Below are 14,304 nucleotides of genomic sequence, written 5' to 3' on the forward strand. Positions count from 1 at the left end.
TGTGCTAAGTCTGATTGATAATACGTCTTGATTACGGTTCATAATTTAGTTGAAGTTGTTATTGACACAAGACTTGCTTTTTGTAACCGCGAGTACTCTCAAATCGGGACTCTGTGATGTTGATGTTTTTTAGAGTTCTTTGAACAATCGAAGCCAATTTCAATTGACAATTTATACAGTTTGTTTATATGTTAAGGTGTTTCACTAACTAGGTAAGAGAGGGTGTGACATCTTTAAATTTGTGTATATATGTCACAAACTTGGAGCCTGCTATTAGTTGTTTTGTCTCACGATGACCTTTACTAACTGTATTATCTATGAAATATTGTTTCTGTTCGACAGGTGTCTCATTTGCAATCATACCTCTTCATCTTCGTATTTCTAAACCAATTGCCTAATTTGACACAAATCAAAATGAATGAATAAATAAATAAATGAATAACTGAATAAACGAATGAGCTATTTGCCTGTAAAAAAATATGGAAATTAAATGACAATATTTGTTTCTCCCTGCTGAAACCCTCATTATCACCAAGATAAAGAACAGCAATAAAAGCCCTGTTTCTTTGCTGTTTGTGCTTTAAGCTATACACATTCTATGTCATGGATTGATACCTTATATCTTTTCTTTTTCTATATAACTTTTATTGTTTCTGAAAGACACACTTATTACACCAAACCTGTCAACAATCGTTGCGACACAGTTTTCTTAACTAACATAAGCTAGGGCATTGAAAATATGGGGAAAAAATTTAACATCGCTCTATTATCTTACAATTTTTACACGTGTTCAAGGGTTCTGTGTTTTTGTTTTTGTAGGTCACGTCATGTAAACTTCGGTAAGAAAACATGATAGTTATACAAAAGCAAATATTGCGTATTGCTATGTGTTTATTTATTCAACATAAGGTAGACGTATAGAGGGGGGTTGAGCTCTCAATAAATATGTTTAACCCCGCTGCATTTTTGACTGAACTTGTACACACTTTTGTTAAGGGGAAAGCTGTAGGTGGCCTCCGTATGTGGGATTTTCTCGCTTAGTTTAAGACCCAATGATGGCCTTCGACTGTTTTCTGATCTTTGATCGGGTTCTTGTCTCTTTGACACATTCTCCATTTCCTTTCTCTATTTTAAAGTTTTCCCTGGATGAAATATTTCGTGTCGATCATATGTTATGTATTCGTAACTATTTCAAACGGCGTACATAGAGGACACACATTTTAGTAAATTTACATGCTTTTTAAGTAGTTTACCTAGCATATATTATTGAGAAATTATGTGCATAATAATGCATATGGCTATCAGTTTTTAAATTATATATGGAATAAACAGAGACAGATTTGCAGGTTTCATTTAACGCGTTTATTTTGTAGTCGAAGTGAAAACAATATTACAAAAGATACAGATAGAAAAGTAAAAAAACAAAATTTGAAAAAGGCTTTACGTTACAATGACAACAGGACCAATAATTAAAAGATAAAAAAAAAAAAAAAAATTCTCAAGATATAAAAATGAAAAATATGGATGCAGCTACATGTTGCTGGATGGTTACTTATTCCATTTTATTTCACTAGTTAAATCCGTTACAAAACGTGTTGCAGCAATAAGTAACAATTGATAATAATAGCATCACACGTATGACGTCTGGCGTATTAAATTGTAAAGCTGACAACTTTTGTAAGCTATTATTCTTGTGTTTTTCTGTCCTTTATTTTCTCCCATTTATTTGTATTGTAGTCCTATCATGTAATTTTGTCATTTTGATGTTATATTTAACATTGCCATAAAAGCGGGAGGTTTTGCATGCCACATAACCAGGTTCAACCAACCATTATTTTTTTATTTATTAAAATGTTCTATACCAAATCAGGAAAATTGCCATTGTTATATTATAGTCCGTTTCTGCGTGTTACACTTTCATGTTGTGTTTCTGTTGCATCGTAGTTCTCTTTCCCTCAGTTTTAGTTTGTAACACGGATTTGTTTTTTTTCTCAATCATTTTATGAATGTCGATCAGCGGTATACTACTGTTGCCTTTATTCATAATAATTTGTTCTTTTGATTGGTTAACAATGAAATGTAACATTCATGATAATACAAGCTCTCACCATAAAGTTCAAAGGTAAAAAAAGAAAACTTTATAGAAATAGTGTTTTCAAGATCCTAGCAAAACTTTTTATAAGAAGAATTGAATGCTCCTGCGCTTCATACACAATGTACAAATCATAGATTTTACACCAAAATACATTTACAAAAAGAACCATTCAGTTCTTATATGAATTATTATATAAGTAACACATAGCTGAGAAGGTGATAGAGCAGATTGTTACCCCGAGAAAACAGTGTCAACCGCGGCGAAGTATCATTATTGTCTTTAACAGATGAACTGTATTTTAAAGTATTTTTTATGACGTCACGTATTAGAAAAATCAACAGAAGTGAAGCAAAATGTTTCATATTTATTTTGACAGTCCAATAATAAAAACTTAGCCAAAACGTAGAACTTAAGCATTGTCTTTAATTACTATGTAAATTCAATTCATTTTCCTTTGAAATGTCGATTTTTGATTGGTCAAGACAAGAGGGTGACATTAAAAAAAATGTCACTCGCTCAGCCATGTGATAGAGTAAATTAACACCCGCGTATTAGCACATCAAAATATGGCATTTTAACGTGAAGTATAATAAAAATAGATAGTAACCTTTAAAGACTATTTGTCCTTGATTTTCATAAATTTCACTTGATAAGAAGTGCAATATTTGGTATGGGTCAGAACTCTCAAGTTAGAACCAGATCTACCGATAAATAATCGAATTTAATACTACATGCATATGCCTATATTTAGAATGTTACTTGTCTAACCTTATTCGAAAAGTATAAATTGGCTGCACATAAGATCAAGACTTTACATATGTCCTAGTCATATTTGTCATAAGAGCAGCAGATCATTTACAGAATGAAGGTAGCAGTAGTCTTGTCATTATTCCTAGTTCAGGTAAGCATTATTTTTTTAAACAAACTTCATCTTTTTCTTATTGTTGATTTATTTTAACCTGATATTTATCGTGAAAGAAGACAAAAAACAAATGTCTTTCATGTCAAAATCACTGATAGTAATTATTTGCCCCTCGAACTCACGAATCTGGTGTATTTTTAATAAATTCTCGAAGTAAGCTTTGAGAACAATTTATGTTCTGAAGTATCGGAACACTCATTAAAGATACAAGGCGTATGATTTATAACGTCAGAACGCGTTTTGTCTCCATAATGTATACTGCATTGTACCACCATTGATTCCCCCTTTAAGTCTTTGTTAAATTTGCACTTAAAAAAAAAAAAAAATGTGCAGAATTTATCTTTTTTTTTTTAAATGAAGAAATACATGTACATGGGACGAATAAAATGTTATCCTGTCCAGTACTATGTCAAGATTTTACATAACATTGCATTACATATAAGAAAATAACCTACACTGGAAGTTAACCTATCAAATGTTCATCCATTTTATTCCGGAGTACAAGTAAAGTAATCATGCAGCCTCAAGTTTCCAAAATATTCTATAGAAACACAAAAAAAATAAAAAAAATACACACACTGCATGACTCTGAAATGTTTTACTGCATTGAAATGCATGATTAATTTCCAACAACATCAAGTTCAAGGGGATAGTTTGTTCTACCCTTGTGCGGATCTGACCGGGTGTGACGTACTATCATTTCGTGTTATTACACCTCAATATTGTGCTCCTGTGATACATTTTAAAGTAGGATTTTAGAACATTTAATTGAATTAAGTTAACACTGCTCATCAAAGTTACAAGACTTATAACTTATTACGCCAAACGCACGTTTTGTTTCCATAAGACTCGCCATTGGCGCTCGAATCAAAACAATTAGACGATCAAATACAATCTCAAACTTATTAGGATTGTAAACTAAGCATGCTAAGTAATAAATTTCAAATAGTGTTTTCCGATAATGATCTGTTGACCATTATTGGAATCATGAATTCAAGCCAACTTAATGTTTGTTTTCCCATAAGGTAATTAACAAGGATTCACTTAAAGTACATTTGATTACAGATATCTTCATTCACATGCTTTTAAGCTTACCATCGTTTTTATCAATGTTATTTCAACTGATCGGTCGGAGCTTACGTTTTAATTTGCCTAATGAAATTCTATATGAAGATGTGTGTAATAAGGATGATGGCCGTTATAATTATACACCTTAACAGTATCACCAAAGGGACATACTAATGAACTGAGTGTATGAAATTTTACTAATAACTGTAAACTTCATTGATGAGTTTATCCCAACGCCCCTGGCTTATAGATGGACTGTTCTTAAATAAGCGAACCTGTTAAACCCCTACCAGTCAATTGAAATAAATCAAGTAATAACTGTACGGTAGAAATTTTACTTTTTTTATAAAAACATAAAAAAAAAATCGGTTTTCTTAACCCGTTTTAAGTTATTTGAAACATTTAAAAGAACCATCTTGGTTATTTTTTAATTTACTATATACAAACATGATTGACTGCCATTAACAATTTAATTATAAAAAAAATATTAACGAATGATCTATTCAGTTAGAAGGTGAAGATGCTAAAGGGTAAAAAAATACTATAATAAGACTAAAATAAGACGAAAAACAACAGAAAAACAACAGAAAAACTCTAGATTCTTGGGTTGGTGATATACTGACAAAGACTACAACTACTCCTGTGCGCAGAATCATTGATGGCTGTATTTTTATTGATTTATAGGTTTTTGCCATGACAACAAAACATCATGGACACCATACTGGACCAACGCATCCACCTGCAGTGCACGAAACATTTGCCTTCAGATATGACCCGGTTTCGGTAATGATTATGTTTACAAATACTACAGTGTAACTAACCAATGGGAAAATACTGTTAAAGTACTTTTTTTCATTGGGAACCAATTTGCGGGGTTTTCGTGTATGACTCTATCCATCATATTGTTACTATAAATTGTCTTCCTTTCTGATGGCTACAATTCTTCAAACAATTTGTTTTTTCTTCAGAAAACTAAAATCCACGAATTTAAAAAAACCCACGAACATGTAATTTTTGCTCAAACCACGAAAATTGATAACCACGAATTAAAGTACTCTCACAGTAAGTGCCATTTGGTTAAAGGTAAAGGGATTTGCATTTGTGTTTTGTTTAGCAGCTTCAAGTCTATTTTCTGGTGATTGACATTTACTCAATTAGTCGTTTTAGAATCTAATGCACTATTGGTGATATTTTTAAAAGCATACATCAACACGCTGTAATTTGTTTAAAAACAATACAATGGAAATACGACCAATGACGTAACTATATTTTCATTTTGGTGTACGAACAATCCAATTACTCATAGTCATTTAGATTCTAAAATGGCCAATTAATCGATAGATTATCTTTGACAGTCATACTAGTAATGAATCTTATATTTGAGACGTTGTATATTCTAGTAATCTTTTACCCAAGATAGTCACGTGAATAGTTTTTGTTCCAAGGGATTTACAGCCACAAATTTGTTGGTATCTTTGTGCTGGGAGTTTTTATAGCGGATTTCTTTTTTTTTACAGTGGCTTTATTTATTATTACAATACGATGTTTTACTTACAGAGTACTGTATTGGCAAAAGTTGGCCATAAATGTTATTTATACAAAGCAACTGGATCTGAGCTAACAGAAGTACATACTACACATGGATTACATACTATAGAGGTATTTCCATCTATTCCATGAATGTATATTAAATGATTTTATAATTAACATCATATGGAAAAATCATGGGTACTTTATTCATATGATTTGCACCACGTGACTGAGGCCCTTTTGATAAAATTACTTCCCTTTGTTGTACATTTAAAAAAAATTTTATATAAAATTTGTGGATAATCCAGTTCCTTTCCGTCTTGGATCTAAAACTAATATGACTTTGAAAACTTCCTTTGTCGGATATTTACAAAAGTGCACTTTTCAAAAATGTTGTGTATTAATTGTATTAAAGGAGAATGCTTAAAATTCGAACTTTTACGAAATGAGCAGGATGAAATCATCATGTTTTTTACAGAATTTGACCAACAAGGTGTTTCCCTAAATGCAGACAATTCATGAACAATACCTTATTTTATATAGAAAATATACTAAAACATGTACAATTATGCTTCTGATTTTTAAACTAAAAGGGCCGAAAGTGTTCAAAATAGACAAAGTTCATATGTCCACGGACAGAAACTAAAAAACATGTACATTTTAAATAGATGCGGACAAATTGTTGATTCGATATAAGTTTTGGCATATTTGCATTATATTTAAGGGGCATGTATTCTGTTATTTCATGGTACGGCAAAATGGCCGCTATGCAAATTAGCAATGTTCCCAAAATGTTGCAATGTCGTAACCATTGAAACGATAAATAAATATACAAGAATAATTACAGCAAATACTTTGAAATATTCGTAAATTATTTCACACAGTCGTAAATTATTTGTTATTGTGAAATCATGGAAGTATTGTATTGGTTGTCAAGATAATACTGCCATGAGGAAATCTACATGTAGTTCCGATCGATAACAAAAAAATAATTTAAGCCAATGACAAACAAAAAAAAATTACATAAAAAGATATAAACAACCCATTTGTGAACAATCAGTTTATCAACAATCAAATCCCTTGAACATGACGAACCAAAATTCATTTGCCGTTTAAAAAGGAGCATAGGCTTTGTATCTTTCGGATGAAGGTGGGTTGTATCTTTTTTGTATTAAGTGAAACCAAGAAAGTCATTGTTAAATAAAGCTAAGTTAGTCATCTTTCCCGTTATTACAGTAAAAGATATTTAATCGAAGATGATGAGGTAATTCTTTGTAGGACCTTACAACTTACAATTATCATGATAGTACAATTTCAGAGTAAAGAAATGAGGTATGGTACAAAATATAAGATTGTGACTGCTTATGTAGATTTCAAGAGTCGTAGCTATACGTATGAAATAGCAGTACAAAATGCAAAAACTTATATTCATATAATATACGAGTTTTGCGTCAAAACTACCGAACAACAAACAGTTATTCTAGAAAGCAACATAAAGGTTTCGATAATATACAGATATCTACACAATTTTACAACCTCAAAACTGGCACGTAGCAGTGACTTTATTTCACATAAACAATAAAGATATGCACTAATCAACACATTTTAAAATAAAATTTATGATATGGTACGTATATACTTGCATATCAAAAACGGAGAGTAGCTGTTTTTGTTTTAATCCCCCCCCCCCCCGCTTCCCCAAAAACAATAAGTAAGCACACGTCATATATCATTTAGGAGAAAATGACAACTTTGTCATTTACGTAGCATTGTACTCTTGATATTGATATATATATTACACGGGCACAGATAGATGTATGCTGTAACATGTATAACCTAATTTTGAATTTCAGATGGCTGTTATAAAGATGATTGACGACAAAACAGCAACTTATACAACAATGACCACACATGATATGACAACTCTAAGCAAAACACAGTCTCATTTGTGTACAGCTCATAACGCCCACCCAACAATTTTCAAACTCAACTTTTAAATAAAATTTCATCAAACATGATTAGTATTTTAGTATGAAGATGTATAATGTTGCCTGTCAACACCACACTATTGAATAATATAGTAGGTTCATTGTTTTACCTTTGTTGGTTCGGGTTGCATTATCTTTATCTTTAGGTTTTGTTTTCTGTACGTCTCTTCTATAGTCGCAAAGTTTTATGGGAAATTTCGGATTGAACTCAGCATTGCGGCAGCAAGTCTTATAATTCAGTTAAAGATATTTGCTTCTTAATCATAATAATCACAAGGAACTATCAAATCAAAACAGTTAAATTCACTCATGAAGAAACACATATAATCCTTATGTTGTGCTTACTTCTCAATATTTTGTATGCAAGTAAAACAAACTCACATATAATTTCAAATAAACAGTTAAGTGGCCTAGTAAATTAAAAACGTAGAGAACACTACAAACAACAGTTCGAGAAGCTAAACAAACATTTTGTTAGATATAAACAGGTGGTAACAAAACAAGTATCCATATGTTGCATATTTATATCAGTTGATAAATAGTTTTCGTTAATGGCAGGTATGGTCAATGAGTTTGCTATTTGCCTCCAAAGCACCATGAGTCACGGAAGCACAGTGTAATCTGACTAAACCGACACCTGAGTATTCCGACAAGTTGCTCTATCACGCATCATGAGTCACGGAAGAATATGTTTACACGACTAAAAGTGTAATTATCTTTAACTGATAGAAAGCAATAAAAAAAAAAAAAAAAAAAACAATTCAACGATATCAATAGCCATGATGTTTTTGCACTGTGCATGCGGAAATATTTAGAAGACTATACTGTGTTATTATTTAACTAAGTATAATGATCGGTACATTAAGAATTAGAGAAGGGATTTTTAAAGGTACTTAATTTTTTTAAAGTTTACATCCATTATAGTCTACAAAATATTTGCATTTAAACTAGAACATGTAGTATGCAGTACTGCTTTTCTAAAACAAGAATGTTTACTCTTTACGACATAATTTTAAAAGTTGTGTTTACCTACAAAAGATGTAGTTCTTGCATGTTATGAACGTCGGTAGTCTCTGAACTGGAAGTAACATCAAGGTAACACTTATGATATGTATTATTAAATATAATCTTTATCATTACGTAATAGTTTTAGTGTTTTGTTCACGCATCGTTGTCAATATAATGGAATTTGATGCGACTATCATACAAGTTAGAGGTTTAGCTAGTTAAAAAAAAACAAGTTCAATTCCCATTTTCTACATAAGAAATTGCCTTTATCAAGTCACACATATATTACAGTTGTTATCCATTCGTTTGATGTATTTGAACTTTAATTTGGCCATTTGATTAGGGACTTTCTTTTTCAAAATTTTCCTCAGAGTTTAGAATTTTTTGTGATTTTACTTTTCGCTATGCAATTGTGTGAAGGAAGGTGAAGGTTTTGCACCAAATGCTAACACCGTTGACACCATTGCGTCGAAATTGTTATTTGATGCAGTCAAATTGGTACATACAATTAGGAAATACGTCGTGTTTGTAATAACACTTTGAACTATGTCAGAGCAAGAAAGATCTATTTGCTACATATATATTCTGATTGTTCATTTTACATCAATCTTTTGTGCATCCTAATCCCTAATTATTTCAAATTTGTCATTGCAAAGGCATATTAAGTTCATTGAGATGCCAATTGTTCGTGCTTATTATTATCAATTATTCCAAAATTAATCATCTATTAACGAAACTCGTTTGTAAATTTAATAAATGATATTACCAAAAGTATGTTCTAAGTTTTAAGTAGTTCCTGCACACACAGACAAGCTTACTAACATAAACACGCTAATTTGAATTTGAATGAACCGAAATGAGATGCGTAGTATTTAGTTTAAAGCGTAGTGACTGAAAAATATTATAAAATGTGTAATGTATAAAGTCCTGAAATTTTAGTCAATCGTACATTATGAACCACAATTTGATTGACTATTCTGTGTCAATTGTGTCAATTGTATGAATTTATATTTCGTGATTAGATAAGAACAATAGGAATATAGGTCAATAGTTTCAACTAAATTCAGAATACAGATTGCGGACATTTGAAGTACAATATAAACTTTCGGGTCTAATGCAAGAGGGGCGAAATATACCAGAGGAACAATTAAACTAATAAATCGAAAATAAATTGACAACACCATTGTTTCATTATGTGATTTTGAATTAAAAGTATTAGATGCAAAAGAAAGGTAACAAAAAAAAAAAACAGGGCGGATACCAACAAATAAAACAACGACCGTATCGGTTCATGTACTATGGTGTTTGGAGATATTTAATGGTAAATGAATTAAAACCTGGACTACATGGCTTTGAATGGGTGTAAATGCAATGTTTGCCTACTACCTTGACCTTGGGAAAATCTTACAGGGTATCAAAGGAATTGACGAAGTGATTTAAAAAAGTAAAATACGATGATAGGCTTATAGGCTTATATGCTAATACGCTCGGCTGGCACAAGTCTTCCACAACTTCATATTACATACGTAAATTGAAAGCATTATTAACTCTTGTATAAAAAAAAAATGTGGTGAGTTTTTTTATGATACAACTCTCCACAAGTGTTACCGAAGACCATGTAAATGACACAGAAATTAAAAACTATAGATAGCAGTGTAGTCTTCAACAATGAACAAAGCGTATACAGTATATGCACTCATAAAATGAACCGACATGACAAATGTAAAACAATTCAAACAAGAAATGGCCACATTTACGTTAAAAAAATTATCGAAAAACAAATATGTAACACAGCAACAAACGACAACGGCTGATTCACATGTTCCTTACTTTTGACACTAACAAACATAATGGGACGGGATTAGATCCTGTTAGAGTATCCAAACCCTCCCTATAACCTAAGTCTACTTAAATATATACATGTACAAAAAAACCTAAGATGTGACATAATTTAATGCAAACAAATATGCTTATGACCCAGATACATTCAGTTGGTATATTGTGTTATTGGGATTACGACAGACATGACCAAGTAGTGTGCTCTCCGCTTTTAAAGCATCGTGAGTAATAGAAGTATACATCGCTGTATCGTCGTCAATTAGAGTAATTATCTTCAACTGAAAAAAAAACCATAAACAATTATCATATGTGAAATAAAATGTTACTGAAACGTCCGTACGAATAAAAAGAAGATACCGAACAAAGGGAAAGAAAATCATCTAAAATATAAACGAATTCCAAAATGAAATAGTTTATTCCAAGTTAAAGAAATTTATAATAAATGCACCTGGCAGGTGATTTTGATTATAATCTTGGTTGATCATATTGCAAGTTATCCTGCTGCAGATAGAAGATTCCCGATAAGCTCTCAACCAATAACAACTGACACTTTATATCTGATAGTTCTTGTTGAAAGTGGTATTGAACACTAAAAGTCAATTTACAAATGGATCAAGCTTTGATAAAATAAAAATGTTGTGTGCTTTTCATGAGACAACAGCACATAAGAAGCAATATTTATATAACAATCAATACTATATATCAGATTTAAGTTCCACCAGCCAAATGTATTTGGTATTAAACTTACAGAGATAAAAAAAACCTTCAAATAATTAAAAAAGATACAACTACCTATCAAAATGTTTCTTAGTTGAAACAGTCAGCGTTTACCTTTCTTTCGAGATTTCAAACCAGCATGTCTAACTTCGATTAGTACATATACCCATTTGTATAAACACAGCACCAACAACCAGAGCAGATAAGAAAATAATAATTGTTTTATGAAGTTTAAGAATTTCAGCGATTACTGAATGGAAGAAAACGACATAACCTTATGAATATTCAATTCATTCAAGTTTTTCAACTCTTTTTATCAATGTGACAATCTGCATTGCTATACAGACATGGCAATTCGTCTCTCCAACATACACACACATATAAATACATAAATATATGACTTTACCTCCAAAAGATGAAGTCCAGTAGTGGTATGAACATCTGTAGACTCGGAACCGGATGTTGCGTAAAGATAACATTTGTGATGGTTAACTGCCATCAGTATCATCTATAGAAATACAGAAAAGATTTGCTGGATATGATTATTCAATCCTTTTTAAAAGTTCCCTATTTTTAGCATGAAATTCTTTAATAGTGCCCTACTTAAAGCAGCAAATTCTTTGACAGTGCCCCCTTCCGATTTAAAAAATCAAACACACCAATAATATCCATCCATGATACAAGATCAGAACATGCACAGCAAAACCGAAAAACTACTAACAAATAAACTCACATTAGGCAAAGGAACAGCGCTTTTAAGGCTCGGAGTTCAGCATTTTTTGTGACTTTACTTTTTTCTTCATCTGAAGTCACTGTGGGATTATCAATTATTATCAATAATTGAGGTATCTCTCAACCCAAAAATTCCTGTTTTTTTGTGTGTTTTGTTTTATCCTGATTGCTTATTTTAAAATAAATTTACAATAAATTGATTATAAGTTATCTACTGCTGGTTTATATACATATTCAAATAGATATACTTTCTTTTCCAATGCAAATTCTGATTTCTGATTTCTAAACGCTTAATAATGTGTCCATCTTTCAGAACTATAAAAATCGTTAATTGACACAAAAAATCTCTAATGACAAAATAAAAAGTACGTACCGATTGTGGATCATATCTGAATCTGAACCTCTCATTTTCAATTGGTTCTTTTGTTGTCATAGAAGAAACCTGAAACATTGTAAAGGAAACATATAACAGTTTTAACTATTATGAATTTTCAGTTTTATATTTTTTTGCGCTTTATGACAAAGATACCGAATTCTAAGGCAAATTTAAACATTTCTTTTCGTCATCAATGTGTTGTGCTCACACTATTCAGTATTTGACGCCATGTTTGTTTTTCAATGCTGTTCAACTTCATGATTAATTTGGCCTTTTTTTCACGAGTTGTACTGTTGAGTCGAATTTTATTCGAGAAACACTTCTGGTGACCTAAGTTATAAGTCTTGCATTGTTAATGTTGGAATTTCTTTGTAATCGCAGCAAATAGATACATGACATGAACATAACAAAATTCTCTCATATCATATTCATGAACCATTTGACTTTCGGGGGGGGGGGGGGGGGTTGGACCTTAGTTCACACTGACAATTCATCAAAAACAATACTGTTTTTAATATTCTTATGCAATACTCGTTCATTATACAGAATGCAAACTTTAAATGATTACTGTAACGTTGACTCAACTACACAACGTTGGTGGTAATGCGTATTTCATTACACTGTTATTGGCAGACATCTATACTACTAAAATAACGAGGTCCAATTTGTTGACCGGCATGACATAAAGCAACGAATTTAAGAACAGAAATTTGTATATAAACTAGTATTAGTTACTTATATATATGCCAAGTCGTAGATTAAAAATAACACCATTCCAAACCCGTATGTTATCTATAAAATTAATATTATTAATAATTAGCAAGTTCCGGTCAAATCCGATACCAATTATATCGAACTCCGAAACAGCGGGTACGTCCTCTTTACTACGCTACGTTGACTTTGATAGTTTAACTAAGCAACGTCACCATTCTTTCGGAGTTTGCAATAATATATATCGCATATAGCTTCCAGTTGTAGTGTTTGTGTTTCGTATATCTTCCTCCTTAATATGAGCACTAATATGGGTTGTGGTGTAAACATGGTTAAGGATTACATTTTATACTTTTTTTATCGGTACAGATTGAATGTGAGCATTTTTGGACGTAGGTATTTCAATTCAGCCACGAACTTACAATGTCGCAGAAGTGGTGTTCTGGTAATATAACAAAATTTTGGCAAACATTTAATAAATGCTTCTTTGACGAAATTCAAAATGTGTCGAGATATCCGATTGATAGCAGTAAGTAAACATTACCTTATTTATGATCTTATATAGAAAACAAATAATGTGATATGATTTCCTATACCAAGATGAGGTATGAGTGCAAACGAGCAATAATAAATTACTATCGACCTTCAATATGATCGCATTTTGAATACAGAGACAAAAGTAAAGCATTTCGATTTTTGTATAAGACACTATTCAGTATAAAAATCACGAAAAAAAGAATTAGATTTACCTGCACTACGAAAAGAATTATCAGAGCTTGAACCTTCATTGCTTTGCACTTGTATAACTAGAAGACAAGATAATGAACACATTGCAGGTCTATTTATTTTCATTTTAAAGATAAGAAATTTCATTATATGTCACGGAATTTGAAATCTGACATATCTATCTAGATTTTCTGCAATGTTTCTCATATGTTCAGTGGTATAATATGATTTTAGCTGCATATTTGATGTAAATTTAGATTTTTTCATGCAGATCAGTATAAGTTGTTTGCCACATATAAAAATACAAAAGCATACTTTACTTTTTGTTGTTGTTTTTAAACCTGAAGATCACGATTATTTTTTTCATTTTCATATAGATTATCGTCGGTCATCTCAACGGCGAGAGTGAGGAAAGCAATCGAGGTGAGATGACCAATGATTACCTGTTTATCTCTATGCGGGCATTTCCGTTGAAAATTTGGATAAGGGCTGGTTTTATAGCTAGCTTAATCGAACACATGTATAATAGTGGCAGAAAAGTCTTTTATATTGAAAACAATGTTTGAACAAAACAAAATAGAAAATAAAAGGA

The 14,304-nt window shown here is 31.4% G+C and overlaps 2 protein-coding genes across 2 annotated transcripts; one reads left to right on the forward strand and one right to left on the reverse strand.

The window, feature by feature from the left end:
• The first annotated feature begins 2,824 nt into the window (after positions 1 to 2,824).
• Positions 2,825 to 7,631, forward strand: LOC134686150 (uncharacterized). The gene is made up of 4 exons (XM_063545822.1): positions 2,825 to 2,996; positions 4,770 to 4,868; positions 5,643 to 5,744; positions 7,469 to 7,631. Exons 1-4 carry the CDS (start codon positions 2,958 to 2,960, stop codon positions 7,610 to 7,612), a joined length of 384 nt encoding a protein of 127 aa, XP_063401892.1. The 5' UTR covers positions 2,825 to 2,957; the 3' UTR covers positions 7,613 to 7,631.
• Positions 7,632 to 10,548: 2,917 nt separating this feature from the next.
• LOC134686151 (uncharacterized) lies at positions 10,549 to 13,825 on the reverse strand. The gene is made up of 4 exons (XM_063545823.1): positions 13,736 to 13,825; positions 12,273 to 12,341; positions 11,574 to 11,675; positions 10,549 to 10,728 (listed from the first exon to the last, which is right to left on the reverse strand). Exons 1-4 carry the CDS (start codon positions 13,772 to 13,774, stop codon positions 10,582 to 10,584), a joined length of 357 nt encoding a protein of 118 aa, XP_063401893.1. The 5' UTR covers positions 13,775 to 13,825; the 3' UTR covers positions 10,549 to 10,581.
• Positions 13,826 to 14,304: the final 479 nt, after the last annotated feature.

Source organism: Mytilus trossulus, chromosome 10 (genome assembly GCF_036588685.1).
Source record: "Mytilus trossulus isolate FHL-02 chromosome 10, PNRI_Mtr1.1.1.hap1, whole genome shotgun sequence".
Lineage (NCBI taxonomy): Eukaryota > Metazoa > Mollusca > Bivalvia > Mytilida > Mytilidae > Mytilus > Mytilus trossulus.

Excerpts from the sequence above, each read along its gene's own strand:
- LOC134686150 (XM_063545822.1), top strand. The coding sequence starts at position 2,958 with ATGAAGGTAGCAGTAGTCTTGTCATTATTCCTAGTTCAG. Across the intron at positions 2,997-4,769 it reads TGTCATTATTCCTAGTTCAG|GTTTTTGCCATGACAACAAA; the intron begins GTAAGCATTATT and ends ATTGATTTATAG. Across the intron at positions 5,745-7,468 it reads ATGGATTACATACTATAGAG|ATGGCTGTTATAAAGATGAT; the intron begins GTATTTCCATCT and ends TTTGAATTTCAG.
- LOC134686151 (XM_063545823.1), bottom strand. The coding sequence starts at position 13,774 with ATGAAGGTTCAAGCTCTGATAATTCTTTTCGTAGTGCAG. Across the intron at positions 12,342-13,735 it reads TAATTCTTTTCGTAGTGCAG|GTTTCTTCTATGACAACAAA; the intron begins GTAAATCTAATT and ends ACAATGTTTCAG. Across the intron at positions 10,729-11,573 it reads CTGGACTTCATCTTTTGGAG|TTGAAGATAATTACTCTAAT; the intron begins GTAAAGTCATAT and ends TTTTTTTTTCAG.